Raw genomic sequence first — 21,209 nt, 5'->3', positions numbered from 1 at the left:
CCTGAGATTAAGAGAGAGGGAAAAGAAAGAGAATTTGAAAGGGATATAAAGGATTGTGGTGGTGACAAAAAAATCAATATAGCAGCTCTCTTGATAAGCCATTATATTTATTTCATCTAAATATTTACTGTTTCTCATTTAAATTGCCTCCTGCTTCTTTCTCCATTTTAATTCCTTACCATCTTCTGCCTGGCTTCCACACTTGCACCCTTACTGAAATATTTATGGTCACTCCAAAACATGCTTGTGTTCCAAGCCTCCAGTTCCACAAGGCTATTCCTTTTCTTAGGGACGTTTTGCAATCCTTCCTTCTTTTTCATCTACCACCTACCAAACCTTCAAGATTTAAGCAAGTTGTCATCTTCTCTAGGAAACCTAACACTCTGTCTGAGTTACATGCCCTTTCTCTGTGCAAACCTTCCTCAGGGACAAGTCAAACCACTGCAACTGTGACCTTACGTTCTGTCTCCTTGAGGTTATACACAAGATCTTCATTTTCACTTTCTTTTTCTACTGTATATAATAGTGACTGACACAAATTAGGAAATGTCTTTTTTCACTAAGCAAACAATGTTGGACTTCACTAAGTTTAGAAAGAGAAGAGGTTTTATAATCATTTATATTTATCATGCTTTAATAGTCTTTCACCTCATATAAAAGGCTGATATGAATTTACAAGTTCTGACTCCATTAAAAATGGCACTTGACAGTAAAATGCCTTGGGCTGTGTATCACAGGTGAAATAAGTCTCCCTATACACATAATTCTATGATAAAGATCACTTTGATAATAACACAGAGTCAAATTGGTTTACCTATTGGACAGTTGAGTTGATGTCATTACTTTGTGTTCACTCTTTCCTACCGGATACCTTTACCCAGAGCTGAGACTAGAGTATGGTAAGGAAGTGAACTGTTCAAGTACATAGTCAGATCCTGTTTTTATTCATTTAAATTTTAATATTTTGTACATTCATCTTTTAATTTAATTTTGATTTTTTAAAAGATGAATTAAACTGTATTTATCTCAATTACTGAGCTTTTTGGTGCCCCTTTAAATTTCACACCTGAGTGGAATGTCTCACTTCCTCCATCCAACTCCCAGCCCTGCCCTGGCTTCTGTTTCCCCACAAACACCAGTATTATAAAAATGAAGAAAGAATTCCATTTTAGGGAGGTTTCTTTTTCCAAGAGAAAAAGAAATCTAAAGATAGGCATGGTAGAAAGTGTTAAGAAACAATAATGTTCATTAATTTAAATGTCTCTTTTTGTACTTCAGGTAGTACATTATTTAAAGTAATGAAAACCCACAAACTACTCAAGTAATAATTCCTCCAAAAAACTAAGCCAAGCTCTGACAGAGATGGGAATGTTTTCTTGCTACATTATGACAGCCCCCTGATTTGTGGCCAATTACACAAGTTATAAAATGGCTGTTAATCAGGGATATGCCATATATTACCATCAGGAACTGCTGAAATAGGCCCTACAGAGCAAAACTCTTGACAGCAGCTATTAAAACAGAGATTTAGTCATTTCTCTCTCTGTGGTGCCTGGAGTTAGAAGGAATAAAAATGGTGAGGCCAGTATACCCTCCATATTTCTAATTTGTTACTTGGTTCAATTCAGTACAACCCCGTGAGCGAGTGCGCCTTAGTCATGAATGACTTAGTGCTGTTCCCTGCCATTTTTATGTTGCCCTTGCCTTGAGGGAGTCTGAACTTGCCAGGAGCAATTTGTTTTGCTTTTTAATTTTTGAATATACATTTGTTAAAAGTATATTTGCTTTTATTCAAGTTTGCAATTTGAAGCCAGTCTACATTATGCTGACTAAATGGAGATAAAATTATTTTATTGATGGTTATGAGGCTTGGTGTAAATTGATGATCAAGAGGATAAATTAATACCACCAGGTGAATTGATGCTAGTGTGCAGATGGGTGAGAGATAACTAGCCAGTTGAACAAACACGTAGAATATGTATAGGGGGAGAAATGCTGTAATAATTGCATATTAGAAGTCTGAGAACACTAATATTTATGACTATATACCTTACCATTATGTGGAGTAGTTCAGTTTTATATATTTCTTAATTTATCCTAATCTTTGTCTTTTCCCAATGTAAGCAAAATTGTTTAATAACTTGGGAACAAATAGATAACATCTCTGTAAAATAGATAAAACATATGAAATTAAAAAATCTGTTCCCAAGAATATCAAATCAATGTACTTATTGCATGACATGGGGTGCTAACACACAGAACAATACCAAATATATTCCAAACATTAATTGAGCAATTAATTGATACTTTCCTTCTTTTCTGTGATCCTCTAAACATTCAGTCATTTAATCCTAATAAATGTATCATACAGGTTATGAGATAGTGAATGTTGTACACTTGCAATCACTAACCTGTAAAGAGTCTATATTATTATTTTAGGTTAGAAAAAGATAATAAGGGCCTCCCCGGTAGCGCAGCGGTTGAGCGCTGGGTTGCGAAGCTGCCCGCGGCCTCTGCGGCGCCGGTTCGATCCCCGGCTGCTCCCCGGCCACCGGAGGAGGGTCCCACATGGCGCGCAGACCTCTCCTGCCGCCCGCTGCTCCCCTCAGCAGTGTCCTTTGGTCCTTCTGCCTGCTCTGCTCCCAGTTCTGGCTCTGGTGAATTCTCTCACCCTCCCGCGCTTATGACTGTACCCAGTGCTTGCATAAGTAAACAAACAAATAAAATGAATAAATAAATAAAAACATGCCTCTATAAACAAAAAAAAAAGAAAGAAAAAGATAATAAACAGGAATAGTGTGGTGCTATTAAACCAAAGTATGATGCAAGAGATAAATTTCTTCTAAAATATTGTTTTATTATTAAAAATACACTACCTTTGAATTTATATCCTACCAATTGCCAGAATCAGCCTTTCCATAGATGAGTGTGTGAAAGCTTTAAAAAAAATACACTTCAGAAAATCAAAATCAACAAACAACTATGAACCAGAGACACTCTATGGGTGGTGGGGGGTGGGGAGGGGAGGGATTGCGGTCAAAATAAGGGGATTGCAATTGTAAGGGGAATATAAAAATAAAATTTATTTTAAAAAAATACACTTCACTGGCAAAAGCAATTTTTTTTAAAGATTTATATATTTATTTATTTATACAAGCACTGGGTACAGTCAGAAGCACGGGAGGGTGAGAGAATTCACCAGAGCCAGAGCAGGGAACAGAGCAGGCCGACTGACGAAACACACTGCTGAGGGGAGCAGCAGGCGGCAGGAGAGGTCTGTGCGCCATGTGGGATCCTCCTCCGGTGGCCGGGGAGCAGCTGGGGATAGAACCAGCACTGTAGAGGCTGCGGGCAGCTTTGCAACCCAGCGCTCAACTGCTGGGCCACCGGGGAGGCCCTCAAAAGCATTTTTGGATTAAATGGATGTAGTGAAGCCTAGATTTCAGGCCTACTAGAGTCTGGGATCAAAGTAATCTTTTTCTGATTACTCATTCAGAATTTTAGTTACTTTTTTTAGGGCATGAGAAGAGAAAATTTCAAAAATAAAACCAGGTTGTATTTGGCTCAGGAGTCAAAAAGAAGTGACATTATAGTGACAACTGCGCAAAAGCAGGAACCATTGGAACCAGAGAACAGTTGTGTTGCTTAAAAGGGATGCAAATTCAATTTCTTGTAGGATATCTTGCTGGCCAAGCAACACAAGCCTGCAGGCCCATAGTTAGGCTTTAGTTAGAGCTTTTCCTAGAGGAATCATCTGTGGGGTTTCATATCTGGTGGGTTTAGCTGCTCATCCACTGACTGAACAAGGGACTCCCCTCTAATCTGATATCATGTCTTGGGACAACCTGCTACCAGACAAGTTCACTGTCCCTCCTTTCCTGAGGCTCTACTACACCCTGGATTGGAAGAGCATATTCAGTTCAGCTGACTTTTTTTTTTTTAGATTTATTTATTTGTTTATGTATTTATGTGTAGAAGAATGGGGGTGTAGGCCAGAGGTACAGGGAGTGAAAAGATTCACCAGAGACAGAGTAGGGAACAGAACAGGTGGATTTATTGAAAGACACTGCTAAGGGGAGCAGTGGGTGAGACAGGAGAGGTCTGCTGCACCATATGTAGGTTAGCTCCCTGGCCTGCGATGAAACTCAGGCCATAGTGTGATAGCACTGAGACTTATCCCCTAGGCCACCAGGGAGACCCCCCCCAGATGACTTATGGAGGGCCTGACAAACACGATGGCCACACTGAACAAAATCTAATTTAGCACTTTGGGATCAGGTTGAGGTTTCTAAGTAAAATGCTTCCCTATAAACAAGGGCTTGATCAGTTGATCCCCGAGGTTTCATGTGTGATCACTCTGGTCTACAGGTACCTGCAAAAGGAGCAATCAGAGATAGGATACATCATAAAAACACACTAGGGAACAGGAATAACATACTGTAAGAGGACCGGATGTATAAGAAGTAATGACTGGGTGTAGCCACCTCATCAAACCAATTGACAGGAACACAGTTCGTGGTTTTCGCCCAGATTCTTCCTTGTACAGCTGTTCCACCTTCTTCACAGGTGCACTGGATCATGGGGTTGACTTGGGGGCAGATTCTTTAGAAATCTCAGTAATAAGAAGAAAAATTAATTTACAAGTGGATAAATTATAGTAAAGTGATTTGAGTGAAAAGGAATTCTTGCAAAATGTGACTTGGATTATAGAATGTACTCTTGGCTTAGTCTCCAAAAATTAAAATTAAAGAATTGGTTGAATTTTCTTTTAGCTATTAACAATTCTGTTTCTTTAGCCATATCATAATTCAAACTAGACCATTTGCTTCCATTTTTCCTTCAAAGTCGGTTATAGCCTCATATATCTTTTCATTTACAATCAGCCTTAAAATGATTAATTTTCTAAGTTTTCATGCAATAGTTATATAATGTTTTCATGGTCATAGCTGCAATCCTAGTGTTTTGTCTTGGTTTGAGAAATTCCAGAACTACTTCATTAAAAAAAAAAAAAAATCAAAGTGTAAGAAAGGATAAATTAAGAAAAGATTGGAATCAAATTTCTGGAACATATAAATAAGAATGGGGTTAGAATACTCACATGTTGATTTTCTAGTTCTGAAAGTGGACCATCAAATGTACTGCTTTGGAACTTGAGGGACAGCAGTAACATTCTTCAGGTTGACAAAAAAGCATCCCTTCAATTATTCTCAAATAATTTATATAAGCGTCATAGTGATAATCACACTAGCTTTATTTCACAATAATATCCAAAGGTTTTTATATTAGCACAGTGAAAATAATAGAAAAATTAAAAGGTAGATAATTGTGATTGACAAAAAAAAGAAAATCTGTTTACTTGTAAAACATAGTCTGAGGGCCTAAAATTGAAAATAATATAACTTAGTAACTGAAATGGGCATATAGTGTTTTATATCCACTATACAAATTAACCTAAATTTTGTACATTAAAAACTAGCAGAAAAAAGCTGGAATACTTACATTTGTTATATTATCACTACTAAATGACATATTTTAATGATAATTAGATCAACTAAAGTAGCAAGTAAAAACCTGTATAAAACCTAATTATTTAAGTAAACAGTATATAAAATATTCTTTCATTTATAAAAAATGACATTTTGACAGAAATATTTCAGAAGTTATTGTTCTATTCCTTTGATTTTGTTTCAAATATTTATAAATGATGTTTATGAAATTTTGGGGATACTGCTTAAAAATGATATCTATTCAGGCCTCCCTGGTGGCGCAGTGATTGAAGTCTCAGTGCTATCAAGTATTGCCAGCCACTGTGCCCTGAGTTTGATCCCCAGCCAGGGATCTAACCCATATGGCACAGCAAACCTCTCCTGCCTCTCCCGCTGCTTCCCTCAGCAGTGTATTTCAGTAGATCCACCTGTTCTCTTCCTCACTCTGTCTCTGGTGAATCCTCTCACCCAACCCACCCCCACACCTCTAGCCTAGACCCCAGTTCTTGTATGCATAAATAAATAAAATTAATATTTTTAAAAATTATATCTAAGACTTTAAAAAGTTTATCTAACAATCCACTTCAATAATAAATTATTTAATGAGTGACATTAGTGGGAGTGATAACAAGAGGGCATTATCACAAATGCAATAAAAGACTGATTCTTTTGAAGTTTTTTCTCCAAAGAAAACCATTAAATTAAATCAGCTATAGATCAAAAACCAAGAAAAATGTACAATTGTTGCACATACTGAAGTGTTTTGTGGTCATATAAATATATATCTTATTATAATCTGAAATACATTTATAGGAAAATTAAATCCCCTTTCTTACTTTTTATTAATTTTAAAGTAACTTCAAATTGCTGGTATAAACTCAGAGTTGATTTAAATTGTTTCATCCTTTTTCATTTTCTGTTCACAGAAAATGATGACCACCTGAATGGCTTGACAACCAGATTAGAAAACGCTGATGCTAGAAATGGGGCTCTCTTGAGGGCTTTGAATGACACTTTGGGAAAGTTATCAGCCATTCCGAATGGTAAGCATTTATGATGCTATAAACTGTGTCAGTTGACTTGAACTTTTAAAAAATATTATTTCTTCTATCATTTTTTCTAAAATTACACCTGTACTGCTGTCAGGATATTTACTGGTTTTCTTACTTATGAATTCTTCTTTGTGCACCTGAGAAACTAGACTGTATTTTACACTCTGATATTTCTTATCATTTGTTATCTTAGAAAATGTCCTTAGGAATATATTACATAAAGGAAAATATAGTCATTTTATTATATTGTTATTCCATGTTTCAGCCCAGGAAATCTTATCTTAGTGGAAAAGAATAAAATCAGACAGACACTTTTCTCTTAAATGTTGATGTACTACCACAAAGTTGCAGTTTATTACAGTGCTTACAATAATAGGTGAGAGTCTACTGAGTTTTAACACATTTCTTGGGTAAGTTCAGGTCCATAAATGTTGCAGCTCTCAAAAATATTTACAATTGAAACATTCCTGTGTGATCTTCTTGCAAGGGGAGTAGCATGTTTATCCCTATTTACTGAGACACGTTACCTAGGACCATTACAAAAAGTGGGATTTGAATAAAATGTCTCACACACTCACAAGAAAAAAGGGAAGAAAACTCAAATAAAATAGGATCAATAATGAAAGAGGACAAATTACAACCAACACAGCAGAAATTCATAGGATAATTAAAGATTACTCTAAACATTTATCTGCTAACAAATTTAACAATCTAGAAGATATGGATAAATTCCTAGAATTATATAACCATCTGAAACAGAATAGGAAAGAAATAGAAATCCTGATCAGAACAATCATAAGCAAGGAAATTGAAACAGTAATCAAAACTCTCCCAAAAAAATCAAAGCCCAGGACTAAATGACCCCACAAATAAATTCTACCGAACTATCAAAGATGAGCTAATAACTATCCTCTCAAACACATCCTGAAAAATTGAAGAAGGAATAGTTCCAGGCACATTCTATGATACCAACATTACTCCACTACGAAAACCAAACAAAAGATACACAATAAAAGAAAGCTACAGACCAGTATCATAATGAATACTGATGCAAAAACCCTCAATAAAATCTTAGTAAACTGAATCCAAAAATGCATTAAAAAGATCATACGTGAAGACCAAGTGGAATTTATAGCAGAGGCACAGGGATGGTTCAACATCCAAAAGTCAATCAAAGAAATTCACCACATCAACAAAAAAGAGGTTAAAACTGCATGATCTTATCATTAGACATTGATTTATGATGAAAACTCTTGAAAACTGGATAAATGAAAAGCTTTTGAAATAAGATCAGGCACATGACAAGGATGCCCACTCTCACCACTACTATTCAACATAGTACCAGCTATATTAGGTAGAATAATCAGATAAGAGAAAGACAGAAAATTAAGATAAAACTTATTGTTATATTGAGTACCCAAAAGACTCCATGGAAAAATTAATCAAAACAAGAAACCAGTTCAGCAAATTGGCAAGTTACAAAATCAATACACAAAAATCAATTGCCTTCCTATATGCAAACAGTGAACTGGAAGAAGAGGAAATTTAAAAAAAAAATCCAATTACAATAACACCCAAAATATTTGAATACCTAGGAATTAACCTAACAAAAGAGGTGAAATAAAATTATTGTACATCATACAAAGAAAACTGACATTGTTAAGGGAAATAGAAGACAAAAAGAAATGGAAAACTGTTCCCTGCTCATAGATAGGAAGAATCAACATTGTCAAAATGTCCAACCTACCCAAAGCAATCTATATATATAGATCCGTATATCTATATTCAACCTACATATTAATATATATCAATATATACATCTATATATCTATATTCAATCTCAATAAAAATTTCAATGACATTCTTCAAAGAAATGGAACAAACATTACTGAAATTCATATGGAAAAACAAAAGACCTCGAATAGCCAAAGCTGTCTTAACAAAAAAGGAGAAAAATAGTGGTATTACAAGTCTATTCTTCAGACTATATTATAAAGCAATTATAATTAAAACAGCATGGTACTGTAACAAACATGCAAGCCAATGGAATAGAATTGAGAACCCGGAAATAAGCCCGCACATATATGGCCACTTAATCTATGACAAAAGAGTGAAGAATACACATTGAAACAAAGAAAGCCTCTTCAATAAGTGGTGTTGGAAAAACTGGGATGCCACATACAAAAGAATGACACTAGACCATTATCTCACACCGTACACAAAAATCAACTCATAATGTGTGTTATATCAAAAAATGGATGTTATACCTGAAACAATTAAATACATTGAAGAAAACATAAGGAAAATACTCCATGACATACATTTCAGAGATCTCTTTACAGAACCATCTCCAGCAGCAAGACAAACAAAAGAGAGTATTAACAAATTGGACTACATCAAACTAAAAAGTTTTTTCACTGTGGAGGAGAATGTAACTAGAACAAAGAGACACTACAGATTGGGAGAAAATATTTGCAAACCATATATCAAACAAAGGACTGATAGCAAAGATCTACAATGAGCACATACAATTCAACAAAGAGAAAACAAATAACCCAATCAAGAAATGGGCAGAGGACCTAAATAGTCACTTCCCTAAAGAAGAGATGCAGATGGCCAGTAGGCACATGAAAAAGTGCTCATTGTCACTTATCATTAGGTATATGTAAATCAAAACCACAATGTGATACTATCACAAGCCACTAAAAATGACTCACATCAAAATGAGCAAAAACAAGTGCTGGTGAGGGTGTAGAGAAAAAGGAATCCTCTTACACTGCTGATGGAAATGTAGACTGGTCCAACCCCTGTGGAAAGAAGTGTGGAGATTTCTCAAAAGACTTAAGATTGATCTGCCATATGATCCAGCAATTCCACTCCTAGGTATCTACCCAAAGAACACAAAACACTAATTTGAAAGAAAATCTGCACTCCTCTGTTTATTGCAACACTATTTACAATAGCTAAGATATAGAAGCAACCTAAATACCCCCAAACAGAAGAGTGGATGAAGACAATGTGGTACATATAAACAATAGAATATAAGTCAGCATTCAAAAAAGATAAAATCAGGCAATTTGCAGCAACAGAGATAGAGATAATGCTAAGTGAAATAAGGCAGAATGAGATACTGGATGGTGTCACAAATATGTGGAATATAGAGAAAACAAACTAAGAATCAGAGAAAGATAATCTTAAAAACTTACTCTTGGAAACTGACTGTAGAACTGAAGCATCCTAAGGGGTCTGGGGAAGGAAGTAAGAAAAAAGAGGGAAGCAAGTACAAAAGTTCTGTGGGTGACTTGGTGGAGCATACCCTGCAGTGGTGATAGCTAAAGTGGAGACTCCTAATGCAACCACAATTAAGAGAATAAATTATTATTTTAAAAAATGCCACTTGTGATATTTGTAACCATAGTTGAACTTCAGAGCCTATAGGCTTAACTACTATTCTATACATATTAGTAGCCCTCGTATGTATAAAATATAGTCTTTATACAAATTATGATCAATAAAACAAATGCATGCACTCAGATAACACAGGAAATATTAAAATCCTAATGATTCTCTATAACATTAAAAAACCTAAATAACTTCCCAGCTTTTCGTGTCATTTCTTCAACAATAAGGACATAAATAGAAAATTCCCAATGCTGAAAACAAACATAAAAGTAAAAACACATGGTCTATCCTATTTGAAAAATTGAAACAGTTTGATTTTTCCCATCTGAAAGTGCAGACTAAACTATTAAATTTAGTTTGGATAATGCTATATGGCTCAATGGGGTAAGTACTTCTCTTTAACATATTCAGCAGGAAATCACAGTATATTCGTAGAATGAATGCTTAGAATAATCATTCTGCTGTTTAAAGAGTTAATCAGGTATTTGTAGCAAAGGTGTCTGAGAACATTTAATTTACCAAAACATTTTCTTCATTTGGTAAAACTAAACGAGACAGAATTTGACCTTTCTCTTTGTATGTGTGTCCCTGAGCTCAGCCAGCCACAGCCTTGCTTTGACAAGCATGGACTAAGCCACTAACTCCAGACCTTTTGTTTTCTTCTTCATACCCTCTTCTGTTGACAGACACAGCTGCTAAACTGCAAGCTGTTAAGGACAAAGCAAGACAAGCCAATGACACAGCAAAAGATGTACTGGCTCAGATTAAAGACCTCCACCAGAACCTTGATGGCCTGAAGAAAAATTACCATCAACTAGCAGACAGCGTAGCCCAAACAAATGCTGTGGTAAAAGATCCTTCAAAGAACAGTAAGATCTCCTTTTTCACTTTATGTCATTTATTTCTTCACAGTATAAAAGGATCCTAAACTCATAACTGTTTGAGCTGGAGGAGACCCTCATTAATGCAGTCTGCCCTCCTTGTTTCATTGACCGAGCTCAGCAATTGGGTGTCCTGCAGTTGCAAAACTAAAATCCAAGTCTCCCAATTCCACACCAGTGTTCTTTTCATCCAAATGTTGTTCAACAAAGAGGAAATTAGGAATTAGCAAAGCCTGCATAACATTTGGTTTAAAGATACCAAATACATTTTAAGTCTTCAATGTGATTGAAAATATAGTTGTATTTGGAAAATCATGTCCTCAGAGTTGATAAAATTCCATGGAAAATAGAGACCAAGGAGCATGTTTATTAGCAAGCCTGTTAGGACACAGAATTAAAATGGTGTAAGCTTGAAATGTCTTAAAATTTTAAAATATTGTTATGTTATTTAAATTGCAATTAGGTATCATTTTCAGGAAAATAAAGAACACAATTCATCTCATCTTTTGTATATTGCATTAAATTACATTGAGTTAATAAGGATTTACTGAGGAAATGTGGAAGAATTTCATATAATGATCATTTAAATTATTAAAAGTAGTCAATAAACACTAGGACTTTTATATATTTTCCCATTCTATCAAGTGGCAAAATATTATTTTAGTGTGTGATCTCATCAAGGAAGAGGCATGATTTTTTTGTACTTGAACTGCAAAGAATCTAGCCTTCTTTAAATATCAGCATTTTCGTTGGGTATCGGAATATTTGTAGCGTATAGTAACAAAAACACTATTAAATTGACCTTATTTGCTCTATAGTTCAGGTGTGTGTTTGACTGGTGTGTGTAACCTGATTTTTCAGCACCCTAGTCTCAAATCAAATGGTAATGATACTGCAAAATGGTTCTTCCATGAGTAAGAAAGAACGCAGATACTCAGAACATGCAGTTCAAAGCTAACAGAACTTATTCTTTATTTAAGGAAGGAAAGGAGATCTAATCATTTAAAAAAATTTTCTTATGTAAGCCCAGAGATAGCTTCTTTCTCTATCTAGCTCAAAGATTCCTTCTGAATAAATGGTTCAGATGCATATCAAATCACAATATTTCCTCCCCAAAATTACAGTTTTAACATAAATATAACTCTTCTATATAATTAAGTTACTATTGCATTCAATTTCAGATTTATTCTCAGCTGACAGTCTGACAGTGGCCTTTTCATAATATTTATCTCTATTTTGTGATCTTATCCTGTATCAAGAGATAGTTAAATATCTGTAAAATTAAACTGACCTATTCCTACCTTATTAAAACATTACAAGGAAAAAAATTGTAACATGAACAGTGACCTGATAAATAACATGCTTTTGTGTACTTTTATTCGTGACATTAGTTGACTTAAAATGGGATACATTTGTAATTAGTATCTTCTGTGAAAAGTACCATTTTTATAGTTACTACTTTATAATATCTATAAAAATATTTCCTCACTGATTTTCTAATTTCTTTTTGTTTTCCTTCCATATGAAATTACCTGCAGAAATCAGTATGTATATATATTTACTTGCATGTCTTTTAGTCACTTTATATTTGTTTGCCTATTATAAAAAGCTTCAGCTTTGCATGTGCTGTATTTCAGTATTGTTTTAAATATTATATAACTAGTTATTCTAGTGTCACAGTATTAGTGTATTAGTGCTAGATATATAAAAGAAATCTTTTATGTAAAGCTAGTTTATGAATGTATTTCATATGAGCTGTTGTCAATTGTGATTGAAAAAATAGTGAAATATCTGTGTCATGCTAACTTGAGTAGCAAGTGGATTCCTCGAAAGGTTGATTTGAATTATGATGCTTCTTATTGCACAAAATTAGTCACTGAAGTTCAAATGACTTCTTTGCAGTAGGATTAGTGTATATTAGTACTATACTGTTGCTACTTTTCCCTACTGAAGTTTATATTTCCCTTTCTTTATATGTAAATTCTCAACTGCTAGAGTGTTAGATTTGGAGAAGCACATATCAAAATTAATAAAATTAGATATTAATAACTGGCCTCCTATATTTCTCATAGTTTAAATTCAAAGTCAAAAGTGAAACTATAAAATAATGATAAGTCCACATTTCAAAACCTGAGAAATATGACTAAGTCCATCCTCAGTGAATCACTGGCACAATTGCATTACTAACCAAATGAAATAAACACTTTAGGCAATCAACTCTTTAAGTTGGAAAAAAATAAAATTAAATCAAAGAAAGAAGATTTTTAAAGTTAATAAAGTAGAAGAAAGTAAATAATAGACTTGCTAAATCCAAGAAATGGGTCTTTAAAAAATAAAGATAAAAAATTTTTAAAAGATTGGCAGGTTTGATCAAGAAAAAGAAAACATAGAAAAGAAGCTATAACTAGATAAGAGAGGAACATTAACACATAAAAGAGTACTTGGCAAAACTCTATGCTAATAAATTTGAAAACCTAACATAATTTTCTGTTATCAAAATCTATTTCGGAAGTGATTTTAAAATCTACACAACCAAATAATCATAAAAGTGTTCAGAAACTACCACACAAGTAAGCATTAGACTCAGTATCTCAGATGATTTATTTTTAAAACCTTCAGGTAGATAATTCCATATGATTTAAACTTGTTCAGAAACAGGGGTGGGGTGGGTGGGATGGGGTGGAGTGAGTTGGGGGTTGGATGAGGCTGAAGTGAGGAAGTGGGGAACCTCCATTTTGAAATGTTGGAGACAAACTTCTAGGAACTCTAGAAGAAAAGAATCTATTATTTGCCTAAGTTTAAGTTGTATTTGCTTAACCGGTCTTTCTATTTTTCATGAATCTAAATCTAAATCATTTTCCCTCAATTCTAGAATAATTCATGGAATATCAAAGTAATACCAGAGTGTTAAAGGAAAGGGAAAACCAAATACATGATTTATTGAAAGCATATAATTATGTAACCAGGACTTTGACCCCAATAACCAGTATTTTGCGAAGAAAACACTCAATTCTTGATGTAGCAACTCTATTAAGTTATGATAATAGACCTATCACTAATAATGTAACTCGTATTTTTTAGTATGTTTTCAAAATACTTCGAAACCTAGTTTAAAAGTAGTAATTTTCTTCCTATTGAGCACATTTGATTCATTCCTGAGGATTAGCTCTCAGTGGCCCAATGTCAGCCAGAAAGCAGATCATTCATAGTCTAGCAGGGCACATAGCCTTGGACCTTAAGCAGTTTTCCTTTTTTATCAGGGTCACAATGACAGAAAGCAGAACAATGCATGCTCAATCTGATAATAAATGACATGGTTTGGATAAGACTGCCAGCATCCTAGAGATAGAATAATTGGTTTTCCATGTATCATTTGCCCTCCTATGAAAAGCACATGCTGAAATTCTACGGATCAGTGATGACCTTCAATTATTTTGGGTTAACCCCCTTTTAAAATTGTCAATATGCAACCTTTTTTTTAAATCCTACCAAAAAATGTAGTTCAATATGGTTCAACCTAATACAGAGAGTAGGATAATCAACTATTCTTCAAAATGAAAATGAACTGCAGCATGAAAGATTTAATTAAAATATAACATAGGGCTTCATTCTAGGTTGTTCTACATTAAATGTTTTCCAAAGGCATTTTGATAATTTCTCTCTTTAAAACATGCAAAGGAAAAACAGTGAGAAAAAGAAAACCAATTTTATGTGAGAACCCTGATATAAATATAATTCTGGCTTGGACAGAGTAGGTGACATTTTAAAGACACTTTAATTTCCTTGATCTGTGACTAAAATTCTATTCTATAATGGTTAGCATTTAGACTAAGGCTAAAAATGAAGCACTGAATTAAGTACGTATTCTCTACTTTCAATGCTGACTTTCATCTTAATCACAAAACCAAAGCGTTGGCCTCCTTCTCTAACATTGCTGGCCTGCTTGTGTCCCAAGTAAAATATTCCCATTTGTCATCACAAACTTTGCTTCATCAACCCTGGCCTTACTTTCGTCACGTGAATAAGATGAAATCCATTCCATCATCAACTTAACCATACTGCTCTCGCTCTCTCTCTCCCTTCTCCCCACCCCCCAATCTTGTTCTATGAAGTCGCGGATGCAGATGCCACTGTGAAAAATCTAGAACAAGAAGCTGATCGCTTGATAGATAAACTCAAACCTATCAAGGAACTTGAAGATAACCTGAAGAAAAACATTTCTGAGATAAAGGAACTGATAAACCAAGCCAGGAAGCAAGCCAATTCTGTAAGCTCTATTTATTTTTGGTTATTAGTAACTGATTGTAATTTTGATAATATTCCCAGAAGGAACAGTTTCCAAAGATATGTCATGAGAAGAATGATCATCATTTTGAAAATGGAAAATTTGATATATTTTCCTTTTGTTTGAATAGAATAATAAAAATAGCAAGAATGGAACTTAATAATGTACACTAAAAAGGCAAAGATAAGGGTACCTTGCTGTTGATGAAAGGAATAAAAGCCTACTAGTGGAGTTGTAACAAGAATGAATAAACAAGTTTTTATGGACTAATAACAAAAAGAAGCGACTCTTTTCTGCACATTATTTTGTCTGACTATAAGTAACAAGAATTATTTTGGTTACAAGGAAACCTCTACAATGTTTTTAAATTTGGGCATAAAGAATGGGAAACACCTCATTTGTCTCAATTTTGCATTTTATTAACCAATTAGAAGACAACTATGATAGAAGCAGAATTTTCTAAAAGATAGCATCCCTAGGGACTAGAACAGAAGTGGAACATTCTAGAAGGTAGACTCCTAATGAAGTAGGGCAGAGTCTCTTAGTGCCAGTGTGAAACTTTAGCTAGCCCAATAAATTCAACCCATGATGAATTTAGAAATAAAAGGAAAAAATAAAGTGTTCCTGTTAAGTTTAAACTCAAAATTTTTAGATACCTAAATCTTTCACATAAAATTCTATTTTCCAAACAACTTTGGAGCTAGAAAAACCACAAAAACCTTTTTTCAATCCATCAACTTTATACTTTTACTAGTGGTCAAGTATGTAATTTCTGAATGACAGTACATCTGTTTTCCTATTTGAAAATAGCTACTTCCTATAACCAAGGCCAAAGCAATAAATTCAAGGTAAGTCTTGAAAAGGAATACATGACTGACTGAAGAAAAGCTTAGAAAATGACAACAAAGGACTAGTGAAATGATACATAAACTCAGAGTTTAAAAAAAAGCAGTTAGGGTTAAGAAGACATACACTTAACTGACAGGTGATTTTTGTGTATGTGAAGCACATGAGGAAAAGAAATCAGATATTACTTTGAGGTTTGGAGTTTTATCTAAGATTTAAACAATGTAGAAAAGGCAACTTAGGGCTGCCTTTTCAGCGCTTCTTCCTGTAAGGTACAAAGAGTTGAATGAGGCAGTTCTTCCATTCAAAGTTTATAATGTAGTAGAAGAAATAGGACATGAACATAGACTGGGCAATGATGGCTGGAAGCTTGTAAGCACACTAATGTATGTCATAAAATTATAATTTTGTACCCCTAAAATGTATGTAATGTCATAAAACAATTTACCTCAAAAATAAAGCAATAATACCTCTAGATTTTTAAAAGAGCATGCACACAAATGAGTCTCAGATAATGCAGAATACTGTGCATGAGCAATAGGAAGTTCTACAAAATTCAGAAAGGAAAAATCTCTAGTGCAAGCCAGCATATTTCCTGAAGGGAAAGATTTGAACCAGTTTTGAAGAGTGATAGTGCTGGTTGTAGGAGCGGTCAGATGTGGAGGAAGAACATGCTGAGGATAGAAAATAGCTTGTGCCAAAGAAGAGAGAGAAGAGAGTTTCCAGATCTTTTCATGAAAGGGATATTTAGTCTGCAAGATGACTGGCAAAGTGGACATTGAACTAGAAAGGTCAATGGAGGTCAGATCTTTCTGGGTCTTGAAGCAGGTTTTTTTTATGACATTTGTACCTGGCATATACCTCACTGAAGTGAGAAGCTCAAAGTTCTCTGAACAGGATAGTAATATAATCAGACTGGACTTTTTGAATATGAATCTAGAAGTAGTTTGTGGGATAGATGAGAAAAATGATGAAGAAGAAACAAATGTAATAAGAAACCCAACTGTGACAGTGGCAGTAGCAAAGAGATTACTGTACCACTATTGGATTTTGCAATGTTAATTTCAAAAAGCAATAAAAGTAAATATTCTCTTCTGAATCACACACTTAGCTATATTTTCTGACTTAGTCATTCATATTCGTAGGGAATCTGGGTATTTTTATTTATTTCTTCATAATAAAATCTAAAATTATGGCCAAATATTCACATTTGTAAGTGTTCCCCACCCTGCAGTCCCTGGGCAAAAAGGAAAATTCTGGCATGTAAGTACATGAAACCTGTTTTAAAATACAAAGTAAAAGAAAGAAAAGTAATGCTGGAAAAAAGTAACTAATTTTTTTCAAATTAGTTTTGTATTAATTGAAGATGATATTTGACTGAAGATGATATATTATAAATACATGTGTAACCTGGCATGAATATCTGGATTTGGCCATAACACACACAATATGATCAAAAAATTAAAGACATTCAAATTTCAATTGAATTATTTTTTTAAGTAGGGTAATATTGAGTTACAACACTGTATTGTTTTAGGGGAATAAGTTCATCCTTCATATGTATGTCACCCCATACCTACCACCAAAGTACCCGAAACCGCCAACTCAGTTCACCTGCCCTTCCGCTTCAGGTAGCCTCAATTCTATGGTCAGATTTCTGTTTCGATTTTGGTTTTTATTTGGTTTGGTCTGTTCCTTTATATTTTGTATATGTAAAGACATTTATTTTAAAGTAGCTTTTTTTTTTTTTTTTGGTTTGTTGTCTCTGAAATTGAGTGGTTAATAATCTTTTTTGAAAGAATGGCTTAATTACTAGCTGAAAGAATGCAGTAAAAACCCAATAGATATAATATGGAATACTCAGTAATGTTTAATTGAATTCATGATGAGTAACTAGTAAATAATGTTGCATGAAAAATGCCTTTAAGGTTCCTAATGCTTAGTGGTATTTGCTTAGAAGTCTTCCTAATGGTTCACATTAGAAATTTCAATAACTGATAGAACCTGACATCCTGATAATGTGTTTCAGGAATACCTCCCCTGTTGCAAGAGTTCTTCTGGAGAAATTTATAAATACTGTCCTTTGATTTACCTGTTTTAAATCTGTTAAAAGAATATCTCCAATTAAAAAAACAAGAAAATTAAAACACAAGATATTTAAAAGGAGAGATTAGTAGCTATAGAGTGATTATAAAGAGTTTGGGCTATCTGAGTTTTTAAGGTACTGAGTGAGTGTGTATTCAAAGCCACAAACCAGAAAACAACATCAGAGGGTTTTTAATATAAATGTGTGAGAGCTGAGCAACTGGGTACTTTACAAGATAGATTGCTGGCATATTGAGTATAACAACATCATTTGTTCAAAGAACCATATTTTTAGATATGTAAAATATGCTATAAAATAGATTAATTGTGATGTTAAATACCCTTAACTTTAAAATGACTACTCTCTCAGACTTTCAATTCATAGACGGAGTTTTATCCATTGAATTAGGTTTCTGTACTGGTGCTCTGTCTTCTGGACAACACCTTTTTCAAAACACCAGTTATGGTAGTTACCTATCATTCCTACAAGGGATACCTAAGCAGGACAGAAACTCATCCTGGAATCAAACAGTCATACATTCCAGCCATATTCATTCATTTTTTCTCTAAGTAGCAGCTATGGAGTGTTATTCTTTAACCAGGAGTATGCGTTCTTTAAACAAAAATGAGATATTTGTGATTAAACTAGCAATAATGTATGGCTGTATCCTATAAAGCATTTATGAAATCAAGATAAATCAAACCACACACACAGCTCCTATGGACTGCCAGTGGAGCCCCACTAGGAATTTGGATCTAATTTCCTGACAGGGATAGCTCAATGTGTTACTGAGTTCTGCTTGTGAATTCCAGTCAGACCTTCATTTCTTCCCTTTGATTTTATGCTGTCAATGGTTCCTATAGCCAGCCTCAAATATTAATTTTGTTCAGTGCCAGGGCTTTCTCTGATGATAGTTTAGGTTCACTTGCTGTAAATTCCTAAAAATTCACCCTATCCTAAACCTTCTCCTGCTTATTAAAATCATCTAAAGACAGCATTTCCCTATCTGCCCTCTGCTATATTATTTTTCTCATGTTTTACTTTATCCTTTTGATCTCTAAGCTCAGATAACCCTTTGTATAACTGCTACTCTATCCTGTAAAACCCTCTGCCAGATTCCATTCACATCTGCTTTATGGTATTAATATCCAGAGTAAAAGTTGTACATTTCTTGGCCCATTTTTCTGCAGTTCATTTTTATTTACCTACTCACCACTTTATGTTGAAGGGAAATTTTGTCATTTATAAACCAAAGAACTAACTCCCCAACTGAAAACCATATGGCCAGGAAGACTATCTCTGCCAAGACACAGGTCAAACATTCTGGGACCAAAATGAACCCCATGTCTCTCAATTGACAGGACCTTCCCTTAGATCTAAATGGAAAATCTAGGCAGTGACTTTTTGATTATTCCAACCCCAGGTCACATCAGAGGGCTCCATTAGAGCGAACTCCCTTTCATTCCTACCGTATGCTCTCCTCTGTGTGGAGAAGCAATCTGGTTAGCTGATTGGGTGAGGACATAATAGGATACAAACCCATGATTTATACAAACCCATGACTTATACTTATCTGCAGGAGAGGCAACAGATTTTTTGTATCTCTGTAAGTTGTTTAAGAACTTGTCAGATCCATAAATCCATCCAGTTTTCTCCTTGAATCCAACCAGTTTTGCATTGCAGGAAACTACAACTCCTCATATTTCTACTCCGCTAGGAAAGGAGTCCCATGGCTACCTGCTCCCACATTCTAATTAGACTCTTGCAGACACCTTCTTGTATCACCATAACATAGAGATGAGGTTGGTGTCTGCACAGCCCTTTCATGGGTAACAATAGTGCTAGTTGACTTTCTTTCAAGTGTGTAGAAAACTATATAAGCAGCACAATGTACTGGAAGAAATGAGAAAATGGAAAATTCACTGCTGGTGAGAACCAAGGGGCTTCCTGAAGGCTGGCATTCGAGTCAATAGCAGAGAAAAGTTTTATTTTCCCTTGTTTCTGCCTCTTACTTTGAGCACTAACACTGAGCACAGTAACAGCTTTTTTCAGAGTCCAACCAAATGCATCACTCTCCTGAAAGTTCCCCTTTCGTTGTGTACCTTAGGCAAAGGGAATTAAATCAAATAATCAACTGGTTTTATTTGGGATTAAAGAGAAGGCTCTCTAAATAAGTAAAAATTGGTATGAACAGTGTCAGTTCTGTTCGTACAGGAACTCCTCCCTTAGCAATTTGTAGTAATTTTTTAAAGTACTAGTGAAAAGCAAAAGGGGCTGTTAAATATATTAGTAGTGATAGCCATTGGAAAAATTTTCTGTTTCATTCCCTGGCAACTTAATAAAAAGGTATAATTTATTCTGAAATGTATGTTCTGTATGGAATGATTAATATTCTTGTTATTATTAGACCATCTAGAACAAAATCCACATGGCCTCTTGCAGCTATAAGAATATGGGAGGGTAGGTAATTTCTTCTTGAAAACTAAAAGTAGGAAGTGATTTCCTACTTTGAGTGATACCCAAATCATTGAAATTTGAATTGTAAAATTTCATTAAACCACCTTAATGAAAACTATTACCAATTAGCTTCACATAAAATTATCTTTTGAAAATGTTCCCATATCCATAAAGGAGGAAGGAATGAAGGTAAGAATTTGTTCAATGCATGCTTCAAAAAATAGCACCATGCTGACAAGACATAGGACTGTGAACAGCTCATTGTCAAAATGCTGCTCTTCTGCACCCTCATTAGAAAGCATAATGGTGTCTGCATATCGGCATTTAATGATACTATTTGATGATAGAAAGATAACTTCAAAGAAGAGATGATGATGGCTTTGTGGAACTTCAAACTTTCTGAGACATTTAGTCTTGGTTCTTTGTACCTTGTTTTTCTTGAAGATCAAAGTATCTGTGTCTTCCGGAGGTGACTGTATTCGAACATACAAGCCGGAAATCAAGAAAGGAAGCTACAATAATATCGTTGTCAATGTAAAGACAGCTGTTGCTGACAACCTCCTTTTTTACCTTGGAAGTGCCAAATTTGTAAGTTTAATATGTGGTTTACTTTGGTCTACTGAATATGTGTATAGTCCGAGGTCCTCCAGCTCATGGGGAAAATGTATGGAATTCAGTAACATGATTCCAAAATTGTGTAATGTAATTTGAAAA

The 21,209-nt window shown here is 34.5% G+C and overlaps 1 protein-coding gene across 2 annotated transcripts in view; it reads left to right on the top strand.

Annotated features, from left to right (window-relative positions):
- Positions 1-21,209, top strand: part of LAMA2 (laminin subunit alpha 2) — a gene marked incomplete at both ends in the record, with an annotated part of 514,626 nt that overhangs the window by 435,381 nt on the left and 58,036 nt on the right. For both annotated transcript variants that reach the window (XM_084228925.1, XM_084228924.1), the window contains 4 exons: positions 6,413-6,529; positions 10,627-10,809; positions 14,934-15,088; positions 20,940-21,083. In XM_084228925.1, coding sequence (XP_084085051.1) covers positions 6,413-6,529; positions 10,627-10,809; positions 14,934-15,088; positions 20,940-21,083 — 599 coding nt within the window. The remainder of the gene's footprint in view (positions 1-6,412; positions 6,530-10,626; positions 10,810-14,933; positions 15,089-20,939; positions 21,084-21,209) is intronic.

This window comes from Talpa europaea, assembly GCF_964194135.1.
Source record: "Talpa europaea genome assembly, chromosome: 2".
In the NCBI taxonomy this organism is placed as follows: Eukaryota; Metazoa; Chordata; class Mammalia; order Eulipotyphla; family Talpidae; genus Talpa; species Talpa europaea.
The sequence above is the reverse complement of the archived record's forward strand: the minus strand, read 5'-3'. Positions and strand labels throughout refer to the sequence as shown.